The 15,257-nt window shown below is 54.5% G+C and overlaps 1 protein-coding gene across 1 annotated transcript; it reads left to right on the top strand.

Moving 5' to 3' along the window:
* The first annotated feature begins 3,778 nt into the window (after positions 1 to 3,778).
* On the top strand, positions 3,779 to 13,141 carry LOC144164794 (uncharacterized). The gene is made up of 3 exons (XM_077695061.1): positions 3,779 to 5,275; positions 5,585 to 5,705; positions 13,008 to 13,141. Exons 1-3 carry the CDS (start codon positions 3,779 to 3,781, stop codon positions 13,139 to 13,141), a joined length of 1,752 nt encoding a protein of 583 aa, XP_077551187.1.
* Positions 13,142 to 15,257: the final 2,116 nt, after the last annotated feature.

The raw sequence follows: 15,257 nt of genomic DNA, 5'->3' as shown, positions 1-15,257 counted from the left end.
GAGGAGGCGCCCAACACCCGCAGTCACTGAGCGGAGAGACGAGGAGGAGAGTAGCGCCCGCCGTTACGGCGAGGGCTACACGAGCGCCCTCACGCGTCGGAATGCGGAGCGCCCGCTACGCGAGCGAGGGCTCTCCCGCCCGAAGTGGAGAGGAGGCGCCCAACACCCGCAGTCACTGAGCGGAGCGATGAGGAGGAGAGTAGCGCGCGCCCATCTCCCCCCGTTGCTAGGGAAGACGAGGAGGAAGACGAGGAGCGCGCGCACCCGCAGCTGTTGCTATGCGGACGACGGCGGCGGACGATTCAGGCTCGCTTAAGAAATGCATTCGCACTTAATATAGCGCGAAACAAGCACTTGCCTTACATTTGTCATTCCTATTGCATTTACCACAGAAAAAAAAGATATTTTATAACTTCTTGGCCGCTTGCATCCCGCGTCCAATATTGGCCATATTTGGGCTGGCTCAACGCCACCTCCATCCTTTAGACCTTCTCAAAAGTTTGACGACCTAAATAGAGTTGTTGTACACGCTGCTATAAACGCTTGTGTAACTTTTGCCTCACTCGCTAAGTGAGCCAAAATCAGCCTTTCTCTAAGTAACAAATACATCAGCACAAATATCGGCCGTCGTCTTCGTCAAGTGCGAAAACTAACGAAACTTCTCCTCTCCTAAATAATAGACTAGATTTTTAAAAGTTCAATTCCCAAGTGAAGTATTTACTTTGAGCGTTAGATTTAGTTTATTTGAAAGTAAAATGTTTTCAGCAGCACCTGTCTCTGGATAAATGGGGATGTGGTGGCGGGAAGCGTCGTCGTTCGTGGCGGCAATGGGCGAGAATGTCCGCGTATGAATTCAGAGTAGCGGGTTTGGGAGAGCGAAGGGGCTGCGTGACTTCGCCTTCTTGAGAAACGGCCCGGTGTGTATGAACGCCGGCAGCGGCGTGTGCCGCCTCATCCCCCTCGAAGGACTCATGTCCGGGGGTCCAGATGATGTGCATTTCCGGGAGCTGGCGCACACTTCGCAGAATTTTCAAGGCCATGGGTGTTATTCGACCTAGCAGGAAGTTGCGGCAGGCGGATTATAGTGAGGTAGTTGTTTCCAGTGGTGGCTGTGGAATAAGAGGACCAAGGGCCGAGACGTCCCAGTGATGCGATGACGGTCTTCTATTTTACAACATGGCAATGAGATGAAGACAAAGCGGAAGATGTAGAAACTTTATGGACAATCCTCGCTGCACCGATGATGATGATCGTATCGGTGCCTGTCATCTCGCGGGAGCAGCTCAGGCTCGAGCTGCTCCCGCGAGATGACAGGCACCGATACGATCATCATCATCGGTGCAGCGAGGATTGTCCATAAAGTTTCTACAGTGGCGGTTAGAGCGATGGCAAGTTCTCCTGCTGCCTCAATAGATGTGTGTACTGTAGCGGCCGTCAGTTCTGCACTGATGGCTCCGGTGACACTCACGGCATGTTCGGGTTGTTGGTGGTATGGAGAGGCATCCGTGTAACGAGTACAAGGAGAGTTGGGGAAGCGTTTTCTAAGGGCTCGTATCCGGGCTTCTCGGCGTGCCTTGTTATAGATCGGGTGCATATGATATTTCTGGCTGGGAATGGGTGCGATTGTGATGTACTGCCGGATGGTTAGAGGGATGCGTTGCCTCTGTTCGCATTTTGTGGGAGGCCTGTAGCCGAGCCGGGTAAGCGTAGCCCTGCCGGTTGGCGTGAGCTGAAGTCGCGTGAATTGGGAGATGCGATGAGCTTCTTCCAGTTCGTCCCATGTATTATGGACGCCGAGCTGTAGAAGTTTTCTTGTTGCTGTTTTTGGAGGCAGTCCAAGGGCGGCCTTGTAGGCTTGGCGTATGGCGATGTTTAGCTTTTCTTTCTCTGCGGGTTTCAGGGCCAAATACGGTGTCCCGTACGTAACCCGGCTAATAAGGAGGGCGTGAATGATGCGCAGGGTGTCAGCTTCTTGTAGCCCAAATCGCTGATGGGAGATCCTGCGGACGAGGTGAATAAGCTGGTTAAGAGTCTGTTGCAAGGGAAGGATAGTCTGGGCGCCTGAGCCATCTTTTGGTATGGTGAGGCCTAATATGCGTAGGTGTGGGACATTGGGGACGCGTTGCTCATTAATGGTAAGTTCTTGATCTGGTATGGGATCTGGACACTTCTTATATGTCCTTTTGCACAGGGTTAGAAGGGGCAGATTTTTCGGGGGCACACGCGAGTCCTCGGGCTTTCAGGTATTGTTGAGTGACCTGAATGGCTGCTTGAAGTGCATCTGGCTGGTCGCCCAGAGATCCAGTGGAGACCCAGAGCGTTAGGTCGTCCACGTATATTGCGTGGCGAAGATTCGGGATGGCTTTTAGTAGGGGTGGCAAGTCTTTCATTATGAGGTTGAATAGTATTTGGGATACTACCAACCCCTGCGGAGTGTCCTTTAGCAGGGTTTTAAATGCGTCGGATCGACGGTGCCCGATGCCCACTGTTGCTGTGCGCTGGGTTAGAAAGGAGACAAAGTATTGGAATGTGCGCTCGCCACAGTTTGTAGATGCGAGGCCTTGAAGGATGGCTTGGTGAGAAACGTTGTCGAATGCCCCCTTAATTCGAGGGCCAAGATGGACCGCTTGCTGTGGCTATTAAGGTCATTCAGCACTTCCTCCTTAAAGGAGCCATGAAGACAAAATACAAGTTGGGTTTATTAGAAAGACTGCTCAGTCCCAATAACAATGATACCAATATCATCGCAATCTTCGAACAAATAACGGAGATATTAAAGAAAACGTGTGAAGCAGTCACGACCTCCTAGCCACTTAACCGCAACTTTTCTATGACGTCACGGAACCTTGTTTGTGCGATTGGCGGCCCCCTAACTGAGCTGTCGCGACGACACATGACTGGACGTCTGTAATGGGGCCTCTAGTTCCATTTGACCGCATCACAATTTTCCGCTCCTCGAGCCTCAAGGTCGCAGAGGACGAAGCCGCAGCTGCACGCGGCCAAGCTCCGCCCACCCCGATCGAGCGACATCGAGGAGGCGGGAAAGCAGGAGCAGAAGCAAACGGCGCGCCAGCGCAAACGGTCGCAAAGAATCCCGCTCCTGCGAAAGAGTCACGTGGACCGACGTCATCATGAACTCCACGCAACGCCGGGATTAATCGTCACAGCCCAAAGACGCGATGCAAGCCTTACGAGAACAAAACGCCAGCCTCAAGGCAGAAATCAGGCGCCTGGACCAGCGCCTTGAAGAGGCGCTGAGACACCTGAGTAACCCGCAACAGCAACGCGAACGTCCGACGCCGCCAGCATCAACCCAGCCTACGTGGGAACAGGGCCGAGTTCCCCGCCCCCAGTCGCTGACACCACGGCATCAGCAACAACCACAACAGGCAGCGACGCAACCGGTAAGCCAACCGTCGAATTCACAAGCTCCACAACCCAGCATGAAAGCACCGAAACCCGAGGCGAAGACTCCACGATCACCCTCCCCCGAAATCGACATGGAGGAGCAGGAAGACGAACCCCCACAATCTCCAAACGAAGAGCAGGAACCACGAGCAAAGAACGGAATCAGCTTCGCTGTGCGTCTCCGCCGCTGTACTGAACGAATCGACAGACTCGAGAAACGGATGGACGCCTTCGAGCACCGTGTAAACGCCCGCTTTACCGCCGTCGAGCGCCGTCTCGACGCACTCCAAGAATTTCTCTACCGCAAGCTTGGCCGCGACGATGACGTGGCAAACACCTGCAACCCCACCGCCCAACCGCGTCCACCAACATGGCCAGCACACCAACAACAAGCCCAGGCCTGAAGATCTGGCACTGGAACGCCAACGGGTTCCGGTGCCGGAAGGCGGTCCTGCAACAACACCTGCTAAGCATCGAACAACCACCGGACATCATCATGATTCAAGAAACCCACACAGAAAATGCACCGTCCTTGCCCGGCTACCGTGCACACGCCAGCCCCCCAAGCGTTCGAGATTGCGGTAAGGGAGCGGCGCAGGGCGTGTGCACTTTCGTGAGAAAGGGACTCACCTTCATCAAACACGAGAACTTCCTCGGCCGTAGCACCATCGAACACTGCGCGACCGAGGTGGTAATCGGCAAGAAGCGGCAGGAATCCTTCCTGCTCGTGAACGTCTACAGCAACCCCACGCACAGACAACAGAAGTTCAAGGCTCTCCTGCACAGAACGACACGGACGGCTCCGAGCGAAACAATTGCTATCTGCGGAGACTTCAACGCCCCCCACAAAGAGCTGGGATACAGTCGCACAACAGTCAAAGGGCGGGACCTGCTCGACGAAGCCACGAACGCCGGCTTCATCCTCTACACGAACCCGGTAACCCCTACCCGAATCGGCACATCCACCACGAGGGATACCAACCCGGACCTGTCCTTCGTCCGAGTGTCAGACAGGACCAAGGGAGATGTCAGGTGGAGCAATACAGGACATAACCTGGGCAGCGACCACTATATTCTCGAGTTGGTGCTGCCGACCACCAGGCCCCACACAGCAGAACAAAGGCGCAAGCACAGGCTCACGGACTGGGCCCGTTTCCGCTCGGTCATGGAAGGCACGCAACAGGACATCGCAGACATCGACGAATGGACCTCAGCCATCAAACAGGCGGCGTCCGAAGCGACCACAGAGCTGGACACTGATGATGACATACAGCAAGTGGACAGCAAGCTGGCCCACATGATAGAAGCGCGACAGTCGATGCAGCGTCGGTGGAAGCGCCAACGGCACAACCGCAGGCTCCGAAAACGGGTGGCGGAGCTTGGACGAGCCATCGAGAAGTACAGTCACGACCTGTGTACCCAGAGGTGGTACGCGGCATGCAGTGCTGCAGACGGCCAACTCCACAAGGGTCAAACCTGGAAACTCCTTCGACATCTCCTGGACGACACGTCGACCCGGGGATACCAACAGCACAGACTGTCCCAGACCATGCTCACTGCAATCAGAGAGCTGGGAGAGGAAGAAACGGGCAAGCGGATAAACGCTAAGTACCTGCCCAGCACAGCAGCCGAACAACACGAAGAATACCAAGGCGCGGCCAACCCGACCCTCGATCAAGACATCCAAGAATGGGAGGTACGCGCAGTGCTGCAGGAACTCAACTGCAAATCTGCTGCCGGCCCGGACCAGGTCCCCAACAAGGCCCTGCGAAACCTCAACGACGGGGCGGTCACCGCCCTCACAAAGTACTTCAACCGATGCTGGCAAGCGGGAAAACTACCCCCACAATGGAAGACGGCCCGGACGGTCCTGATACCCAAGCCCGGCAAACCACCCAGCATTGAGAACCTGCGTCCGATCTCTCTTACATCGTGCGTGGGAAAGGTCCTTGAGCACGTTCTCAGGAACAGATGGCAACGCTACCTAGAAACCGAAGGCCTCTACCCCGACACCATGCTAGGGTTCAGGGAGAAGCTCAGCACCCAAGATGCAATGCTGTTGCTGCAACACGAGATCCTCGACTCGTCCGTCCCCACCCGCGACAACAGGGCGGTGCTGGGCCTCGACCTCCAGAGTGCCTTCGACAAGGTGCGCCACTCGGCCATCTTGGCGCAGGTCTCCAGGCTGGGCATGGGACGACGTTCGTACAACTACATCCGGGACTTCCTGTCTGAACGAACCGTGAAGATCCAAGCGGGAAATTTACAACTGTCAGAAAGGGCACTGGGGAGCGTCGGTACTCCCCAGGGCTCCGTCATATCACCACTCTTGTTCAACCTCGTCATGATCGGCGTGGCCAACCGACTGCTCTCGGAGGTCCCACAAGTCCGCTATACCATCTACGCGGACGACATCACGCTGTGGGTCCCCGGGGGCAGTGACGGCCACATCGAGGAGACGCTGCAGTCAGCAGTGAACGCCATCGAAGACCACCTGGATGGTACGGGCCTCAAGTGTTCGCCGCAAAAATCCGAATTGCTGATCATCCATCCATCGGGAAGGTACCGCAAACAGGCAACGGAAGACTCCGCGAAGATCACTCTTCACACGAAAGACGGCACCGTCATCCCCAAAGTCAAGACGCTCCGGGTCCTCGGCATGTTCCTGGAGGCCAACAGAAGCAACGGCACCACAGTAGACCGACTCATCAGCAAACTCGGGACGGCCACCCGTCTCATAAAGAGGGTAGCCACGAGACACCACGGAATGAAGGAAGCAAGCCTCCTCCGACTGGTCCAGTCCTTCGCCACCAGTCACGTGGCGTACATCGGTGCGTTCCACTACTGGAAAGTGCAAGAACGAGACAAAATCAATGCAGGAATTCGCAAAACCCACAAGGCCGCACTGGGGCTTCTGAACTGCACCAGCACGGCCAGGCTTCTCGAGCTGGGGGTCAACAACACCCTCGAAGGGATTGCAGAAGCTCAACGAACCGCGCAACTAGAACGCCTCTCGACGACCAGAACGGGCAGGAGCATCCTCACCCGGCTGGGCTTCGCAGGGGCAACAACACCACCCCAGCAGCAAGAAGCCGGAGTCTTACCGGCGGAAACTCTACAAAGGCTCAAGATAACACCGCTCCCACGGAATGTCAATCCCGAGAACAACCCAGGGAGACGTGCCGCAAGAGCCAAGGCCCTTACAGACACGTACGCGAACGACACCGGCGCCCTCTTCGTGGACGCGGCCAAGTACGCAGACAGAAAAGACACTTACGTGGCAGTGGTGGTCAAAGCCACGACCGGTGAAGTGTACAGTGCCTGCAGCATCCGGGCACCGTCGGCATGCCAAGCAGAGGAAGTGGCCATTGCGCTTGCCCTCACGGACCGTCGGTGCTCGACGATACTGAGCGACTCCCGCTCGGCAATCAAGAACTACGCCCGCAACTCAGTATGTGCCAGTGCAGTGCGCGTGGCACATTGCAGTGCAGTGAACGACTCGGTGCCGGCCACCCATCTGAGGTGGTTCCCGGCGCATACAATAACTACAGGCAGCGGCAGCAGCAGCCATCCCAACCGCAACGAGACGGCGGACGCGGCCGCGCGAGTACTTACCAACCGCGCGGCCGCCCCCACCGCCCTCGCCTCGGCGGAAGGAGCGGACTGTGAAGACTGATATGTGCAGTGATGACGACGATGAAACGGACCCACTACTCGGGTATGCGGAGGTGCTGGGCTGGTACCGGTACGGTCGCCGAACCATGCCCCCGCCCCACCCGGGACTGACACGCGAACAGGCGGTGTTATACAGACAACTTCAAAATAGATCCGTGCTCACGCCGGCGCTTGCGCGTTACGTGTGCCCGGAGGTGTTCGAAAGTGAAGTGTGCAGTGTGTGCAAAAGGGCTAAAGCAACTTTGACCCACATCCTCTGGGACTGTGACCTACATCCGGAAGAAGCGGTTGCCTCTCCCGGGCGACTGCCGGAAGACATAGCTCGTGCAGTGTTATCGCAGGACTTGACAGAACAATTGCAGGCCGTCCAGCGGCTCGAGGTGGCTCTTGCCAGACAAACGCGTGGGGCTGAGCCGGCTGGAGACCGGGGGTATAAACCCCACAGGTCGACAGCGGCCCGGCCTAGCGGGAGTCTGGGAGGCAACACCCCGAAGACGCCTTAACTACGTCGGGTGGCGGGCGACCCTGCGTGGTCCTCCCCGCTACCTCCGCCGGACATTATAATAAAGTTTACTTCTCTCTCTCTCTCTCTTGAATGCTAACGTGCACTTAACGCACTAAAAATTATGTTTTATTGTTGGCCCGTATGACGTCATTCTTGCTCATAACATGTCACTGTGGCGCGAAATCTGAAAGTTTTTAAATACTTCTTGCTTTTTTTTTCGTTAAAAATATATTTTGTGGCTGTAATGGAGCTGAGTGAGATACTGAATCCTAGTTCTTTCAAATTAAACGAAGTTGTATTTTCTCTTCATGGCTCCTTTAAGCTGAAGTAGTATGTCTTGGGTTGACAGATGTGGGTGGAAGCCCTACATCGTGTCAGGGAAGTAGCCGTTGTCTTCAACGTGGGGCGAGAGCCGGTTGTAAACCAGGTGTTCAAACAATTTGCCGACACATGAGGTCAGAGGAATAGGCCTCAGATTCTTGGGGTTCAAGGGTTTGCCGGGCTTGGGGATGAAAGTGACGTCTGCGTGTTTCCACTGTGGGGGCAAGGAACCCGCCAGCCAGCACTCATTGATGTAGACTAGAAGATTTTCTAGGACGGCATGGTCGAGGTTTCGCAATAATTTGTTAGGGATTTTGTCTCTACCCGGAGTGGTGTTTCGGGTGAGGTTCTATGCTGCCGCCTCGATTTCAGCAATGGAGAACGGCTCGTCCATTTTGGGATTCGGATCGCCTGTGTAGTCGTCTGCCTGGGTGGGTTGGACGTGAGGTGGGGCCGCCAAGGCTTGCTTAATAAGTTCGTCCAACAAGTCTTCTTCTGTGCCCGGGTAATTGTGGATTAATCGGCGAAGCTGGTCTGCTGCGACCGCCTTATATTCACCGGGGCCCATAAGGGAACGCAGCAGGTACCATGTGCGGCGGGTTCCCAGCATTCCTTGCAGCTTGTTGCAGAACTGCATCCAGTTGTGCTGGCTCAGCTCACGGGCGTACACTTCAGCTTCTGCCGTAATTTCCGCAATGCGGATCTTCAGCTTGCGGTTCGTCTTGTTCTTTTTCCACTGCCTTGATTAGCCCTCTACGGGCGTCCCAGAGGTGGAGGAGATGGGCATCGATGGCCGGGTTATCCTGCGTAAGGGAAAGTTCCTTGCGTGTTTTCTTGCCTCTTGAATGAGCTTGGCAGTCCATTCCTCGAGACTTGTTATCCGATCAGCGGCGGTGGTTTCTCGGAAGTTCTTCCAATTGGTTATGCACGCACTGCCAATTTTTTGGCTGCTCGCTCTTTGATGGGAGATTTGTAACTGAATTATGTAGTGGTCGCCGGGAAAGAATTTCGCAACGAGGCTCGATCTTGAATCACTGATAATTCAGACAACAAGCAACACAGTCAACAGATCATCTGGCACTCTAAACCACGTGTACTCCCGTACATTACGTCATGCGCTCAACGCTACTTAGGAGCCTGCTGCTAAGCCATCAATCCATTGTGAACAAGGGATCCATACGGATCCCGAAACGTCAATTTTGTTGCAACATTATACAAATGGCATTTTGTCGAACCTGACCAGATGGCATTCCGTCGAACTCTCGACAAAGACAGAGATTGGCTAGGTTCATAGATGACGCAGCTACACTCTCACACCTGCCGACAGTGCTACTTGGGAATGCCACATCAAAGGGAACATTAAGGCGTCTCTCGCAGCAGAGCGCACATGCAGCAAGCTACTCTGTGAAGCACAGCTCAATGGGTAGGCCACGCATCATACATAAAACAGCAACTGTATGTCACAGCTTTGCTTGTTAATCATCTGTACAGACTGTGTAGGTGCATTTTTTTGTTAATGCACTTAGTAAGAGATGTTGCTGTGCTTTGTTTGTGTGGGTGCTGCTACAATTGCTGAAGTTGTTAATGTGAATGTACTGAGTGATAGGAGTATGCATATGACTGAAGTTGTGTTTTTATGCTTTGCATAATACCACCTTTTTAAGGCTAGAACGCAGGCTCCTGCTTGTGATTCTTGCTTTTGATGTTTTGTACTTGCATATCTTTGTGGTGCAAACAAATAAACTTGGTTGCAAGTCAAGCACTTGTCGTGTCCATCTTTCAGGCCTGTGGGCAGCTGAAATGTCACAGGGTGTAACATGCGCAGAATGTAGCTCACTCATTTCAAGCACGAAGAACTACACTGAACTTTTTCATGTTTCGACACTCTTTGCACCTCAAAGGTTGCTGCTATGCTTAAAAATAGAGAAAGAGGAAGTAAATATATTGGGATGCAAAAGCGACATAGCACAGGAGCATAGTTCAGTACATCTGCCCAGGAGGGACCTAATGATTTTACGGTACAAACAGATGCCTAAAGAGACACTAAAGTGCAAAAGCAAGTTGGCCAGCATCAGTAATTACAGTGTTGTGAATACAAATAATATGCCACTTGCAGCAGCAGTACTTTATTAGTGCACGAAAATTCCCAAAGCGCCGTGAAAACAGGCATGGCTGCCCTGTACATTGTTCTGCACGACAACTTGTGACATTACTAATTGCGAATGTCAAGACAAGACTGGTGGAACTAGTCGAAGCGTTCTTCTGAAGCAAACACTGATGCAGGGATATGAATGTGTGCGAGAACTTTTCCTGGTCTTGTGCTTCTTAAAAGACACAAACTTCATCTAGCAAACATAAAATATGCCTCATCCCACGCTTTGTTGCAGTGTCGATTTCATCAGAATGTTTTGCCTTGCCTACAAGCACAGCCACAAAAATGCATGCATGTGGGTGCACTAGAGACTGTAGTACTGCACCTAGCTAGTGACTTAGCGCATACAGATAAAGCAGCTAGTGACAGCAGGGGATTATGAGCACAATCAGCAGGAAACAAGATGGCTGTCAAATGCTTTGATCACTGGCGCAGGCATGCTCGCCCAGCAGCTTTTCCTAGGTGGTGCCACTGCGGGTGTTCCTAGGGAAGCTTTGCCGATGTCATAATGCCCTGCCAGCAAAGAGATGGGGCTGGTTGGCCTATTTTGCTGTACGCCGCCACACCAAGGTAGCATTAGGTAGAATGTAACAGAATGACAGAATGTAACAAAAGTGAAGGGCAATCAGAAAAATTTTTAAGAAGGCGGTAACAACTGAATAGTCAGGCTTGGCTTGCTCTGGGTGCTTTGGGACGTGCCCCGATATGTTTCCCAAAAGCGAAAGAGAAAACGAAAGTTCGATGAATAAAAGAAAAGGCTTTGCAAAATTGTGGTTTTTCTGGCATACCAACTTTTACAGCCAGTTCAGCACTGTTAGCTCGCCCGCAGCAACACATGCATGTACACTTCACTCTTAAAAGAGTGTCTCGTGCGCAAATTCAGCGTACAGCGGACCAATTGCAAAGCGTGGGTGTTAGCAAGTTTGTCACAGAGCCTTTGATGTGATCACTATTGCATTATAATGACCAGTTTCCCAAATATGCTTCCAGAAGTTAGCATTATTAAGCAATTCTGCTCTCACCATGTGAACTGCATGACAGGTGAAAACAATGGCTACCGTGGCTGTAGCTACAGTGGCTGTAGCCAAAGAAAACGGGGGGCGAAATTTGATTTCAGCACCGGACAACACATTTAGCAGCGGAAGCACACACCAAAGGCCACAATGAAGACATGAAGAAACGTAGAGCGCTGAAGTTTACAAGACGACCACAGAATAAAGGGACAAATGAAACGGTTGGTGTGATTTGTTTGTTCCTTTATTCTGTGGTCGTCTTGTAAACTTCAGCGCTCTACGTTTCCTCATGTCTTCATACCAACTAGCCCAACACCCAAGCTTTACTGAATAACACAATCAAAGGTCATCCTGCCTGATGGAGGCAACGCATCTGAGCAATAGTAAATCACTGAAGGACTCTGGCCAGTTATCATTCCGCCAGACGAAACTTTAGGGAGTTCCAATTGCCGTCTCGTCAGCACGGAACGCTAGAAAAAATATATATATATCTGAAGCAACACGGTTGTCTGCACTATCGCAGAAACAATCAGGGCACAAAAAATTGCCCCCACCTCCCCGAAGGGAATCGTGAGGAAGTGCGAATGCATTTCTTGCGCCGAGAGTACACGGCGTAGTAATTCTGCCATCGCCTTGAGAGGCGCAGTACCGGCGAGGGGGAGCTGTCAGGCGAGGGGAGAGGCGCGCGCCGAGGGTGACTGCAAACCTAACGGGGGGAGAGGCGCGCCAGCTGCAGAGCCTGTGACGTCACGGCGCGAGGAGAGGGGGAGCAGACGCAAAGGCTCCAGCGCGCGGTCACGTGGGAGTGTGACGTCACGGCGCGAGGAGCGGTGCGGGAGCCGGCGCGGGCGCGCGCAGCCACGGCGCGGGAGGCGGAGCGCGCGCGGGTCACGTGGGGTGTGACGTCGCTGCGCCGTTGCTACAGACGCTCCTCTCCGCTCCTCGCGCCGTTGCTAGGGGAGAGGAGGAGGAGTGCGGATGACGGCGGATTCAGGGTCGCTTATAAAGTGCATCGCACTTAAATGCAATTTTCGGGCCAAAGGTTAAGCTGATTCCATGTAGGGTAAACGGTGCAGATCCACGTTTGACGAACAGCCGTTCCAATCACGCGGCGATTTGCGAACGGCTGAGGCACATCGAAATCCACAGCGGTGGGCAACACCTGGCAATTAAAGCTTGACTTTATAACTTTTACAGCGGCGGTCGATCACAGGGTGAACGGTGTAGATCTAGATACACGCTCGAGAAACAGCCGGTTCATATACGCGGCGATTGGCGAACAGTTGAGGCACTTCGAAATCTACAGCAGCGGGCAACGCCTGAGAACGCGTAATCACGCACAGAGGCACGGTTGAAGCACTTCACGTAAGAGCATGCGGAGCGGATACGGTAGCGCACACTGTGTATCCAAACCACGACCGGCAGGCGTGACCCAAACCACATCCAGCCGCTCCAACTACGCGGCGACTGGCGAACGGTTGAGGCACTTCGAAATCTACAGAGCCGGCCAACACCCGAGAACGCGAAATCACGCACAGAGGCACGGTTGAAGCACTTGACGTAAGAGCATGAGGAGAGGATACAGTAGAGCGCACACTGCGTATCCAAACAGTTGCCGCTTCACGTAAGAGAACGCGAAATATCCAACACAGGCACGGTTGAAGCACTCGTAACTTCGCTAGAATATGAAGGATTAAGGGTTCAATCCACAGCGCGGCCGTCGCAGAGAGCGAAATAAAACACGCCGATTGATACACTTGTCGCTCCACGAAAGTGCATGAGCAGAGGCTAGCGCAGAGCGCACACTTCTCCGGCTATATTCAACGACGGCAGGGCGGTCCCAGAGCGCGGGGAGTGTGCACAACGGCGGAAAAGCCAAGCGCCCTTCGCCTTTCCCACTCGCACTCCTCCTTTTCTCCCTTTCGTGTGTGAGCGTCCGGGCAATTTATTTCACGCACCCGGGCCCGCTCCTGGCGTCGCCACGGCCTCCAAGAGGCGCACGCCACAGGCGCCTCGGTGCCGGCCTGGTGCGTCCAGGTCGCCATGTCGGACGACGAAGGCCGGTGAGGCGGCTGAGGCGCCGGGCCAGCCGAACGCGGCGAGCCGCGCTACCATAGCCGCGCTGCCGGGCCGGAGAACGAGCGGGCCGGCGGGGAGAATACGCCTGCCGGCGACAAGGAGAAGGGGGCGGCCGCTGAGGGGAGTTGTTGGGGGCCATTATTCCAGATCGTCCAAGCTGCAAACACCCCCCCCCCCCAAAAAAAAAAAAAAAAAGAAACATACATGACGCTGCTCTGGCAGCACGTTCTGCCTCGTCGTGCATGTATCCCGAGCGAAATCGATCAGGGATCAACGCAAGAAGTTCTACGTACACATAAACGCCGCCTTACGAGCAGAGTATTCGCATGCGCGTGCAGAGAAAACATTCAGTAAGGCGTGCACTCGCGCAAGAACGGTTAGTGTTTCCGCCTGTTGCGATAGTCGTAGCGCTCGTTGGTCGGCCCCCGTTTCGGCGCTGAACTGGCGGTCGGCGGAGGAGCGCATTCTCCCCCCACTCGCTTCCCCGCGCTGAGTAGCGCTTGAGGTCGCACACATATGCACGGACCCGCTGTCGGTTTCCCATTCATGTCCACCAGTGTGTATACAACGGAAGAAACCTTTTCTCGCACTCGGTATGGCCCTGTTCACTTTTTTGCCAGTGAAGCAGCAAATTGCTTGCTCGCGTCACTGAGCACGTCATTGCGCCGAAGCACCAAGTCACCCACCTCGTATAGCGAACATCGCGGTGCGACAGGTCCTACTGCGCTTTCTGCTGCGCTCTAGCGGTGGAGATTGTGACGGGCGTTGAGCAGGGCATCCGTCAACCTGGCGCGCAGCTTTGTCGCGTACTCAGCGGGTGCTGAGGAAACGACCGGCGCTCCGCTGCGGTCCGTTAGAATGCGGTCCATCGGATTCAGCAGTTCCCTCCACAGGTTGAGCGAAACGGGCGCGTACCCGGTCGAGGGGTTCACCGTGGTACGCAAGGCGAACCCCTGCTCAGAGATGTGAGCATCCCAGTCCCTGTGTTCCTCGGCGAACGCCACGAGCAACGCCAACGTCGCTTGACGTTGCAATTGACCCTCTCCGTGGGATTCGACTGGGCGTGATAAGTGGTCGTCTTCCTGTGCTTAATACCGAGTGCAGCACAGGAGTCTACGAATACGTTCTAGTGAAGTAGGACGCATTGTCCGTTATCAGCTGCTCGGGAAAACCAAACCTGGTAAACACCTCCATTAGTTTCTCCATGATCACCTGTGCCGTCAGCTTCCTAAGGGGGAAAAGTTCAACCCACTTGCTGACCAGCTGACGACCAGCAAGAATTTGTTCCTGCTTGGCGTAATGGGGTAGGGCCCCATTATGTCACATGCCACGATTTGCCAGGGCGTCTGGCTACCGATTGGCTGCATGAGGCCGGGTGCTCGACCGCCCCGCGGGGCTTCACGCTTTGGCACACATGACATGTACGGGCGTAACGGATCGCGTCCGGTTTCATGCCAATCCAGGTAGCAAAGCGGCACAACTTGAGATAAGTCTTGGGGCCGCTCGCGTGACCAGCGATGCACGTGTCGTGAAAGTAGCGCAGCAGCGCTCCTTGCAACTTGCTCGGCATTACCACCTTGAACGACTCGCTTGTGTCGCTCTCTGATGGAATGCAACTCAGCTGGACGCCGTCTGAATCCAGCAGAGAGGAATCTAACGCGCCTACAGCATTACTAGCTGTATCACAGCGCTCCGCACTGACAGCAATACCAGCTGGCCCCTTGGGCGTGGCGGCCCGGCCGCCCGGCTCTCGGAGCCCGTCGAACACCTGTCGACAAAAAGAATCCCTCTGCTGAGCTTCTAACAGCTCCCTTCTGCTGAACGCGATACCAACGGGACTTACGAGGTCTACGTAGTTAACGCTGTCGCCTGGAATCGACGGAGAGTCTGCCTTCCCTTCGTCGCCTACGGCACGAAGTTCGTTACCGCTCTCGGCCTGGCTGCTTGGTTCCGCGGAGCGGGCGTGTGTGCCCGCCTCGCTTTGAACGGGCGCTCGCGAAATAGCGTCAGCCACGACGTTTTTCTTGCCCTTTCGGTAGCGCACGGTGAAGTCATAACGCTGCAACAACAACGCCCAACGCGCTGAACGGCCACTTGGCTCGTT

Source organism: Haemaphysalis longicornis, unplaced genomic scaffold (genome assembly GCF_048455015.1).
Source record: "Haemaphysalis longicornis isolate Haplotype H1 unplaced genomic scaffold, Haemaphysalis longicornis Haplotype H1 scaffold_14, whole genome shotgun sequence".
Classification (NCBI taxonomy): domain Eukaryota; kingdom Metazoa; phylum Arthropoda; class Arachnida; order Ixodida; family Ixodidae; genus Haemaphysalis; species Haemaphysalis longicornis.
Note: the sequence above shows the minus strand (reverse complement) of the source record. Positions and strands in the feature narration are given on the sequence as shown.

Bases quoted from the DNA above. Each gene is read 5' to 3' on its own strand.
- LOC144164794 (XM_077695061.1), top strand. From the start codon at position 3,779: ATGGCCAGCACACCAACAACAAGCCCAGGCCTGAAGATCTGGCACTGG. The intron at 5,276-5,584 runs GTCCTGATACCC...ATCTTGGCGCAG, and splicing joins AATGGAAGACGGCCCGGACG to GTCTCCAGGCTGGGCATGGG. The intron at 5,706-13,007 runs GTACTCCCCAGG...TTCGTGTGTGAG, and splicing joins AAGGGCACTGGGGAGCGTCG to CGTCCGGGCAATTTATTTCA.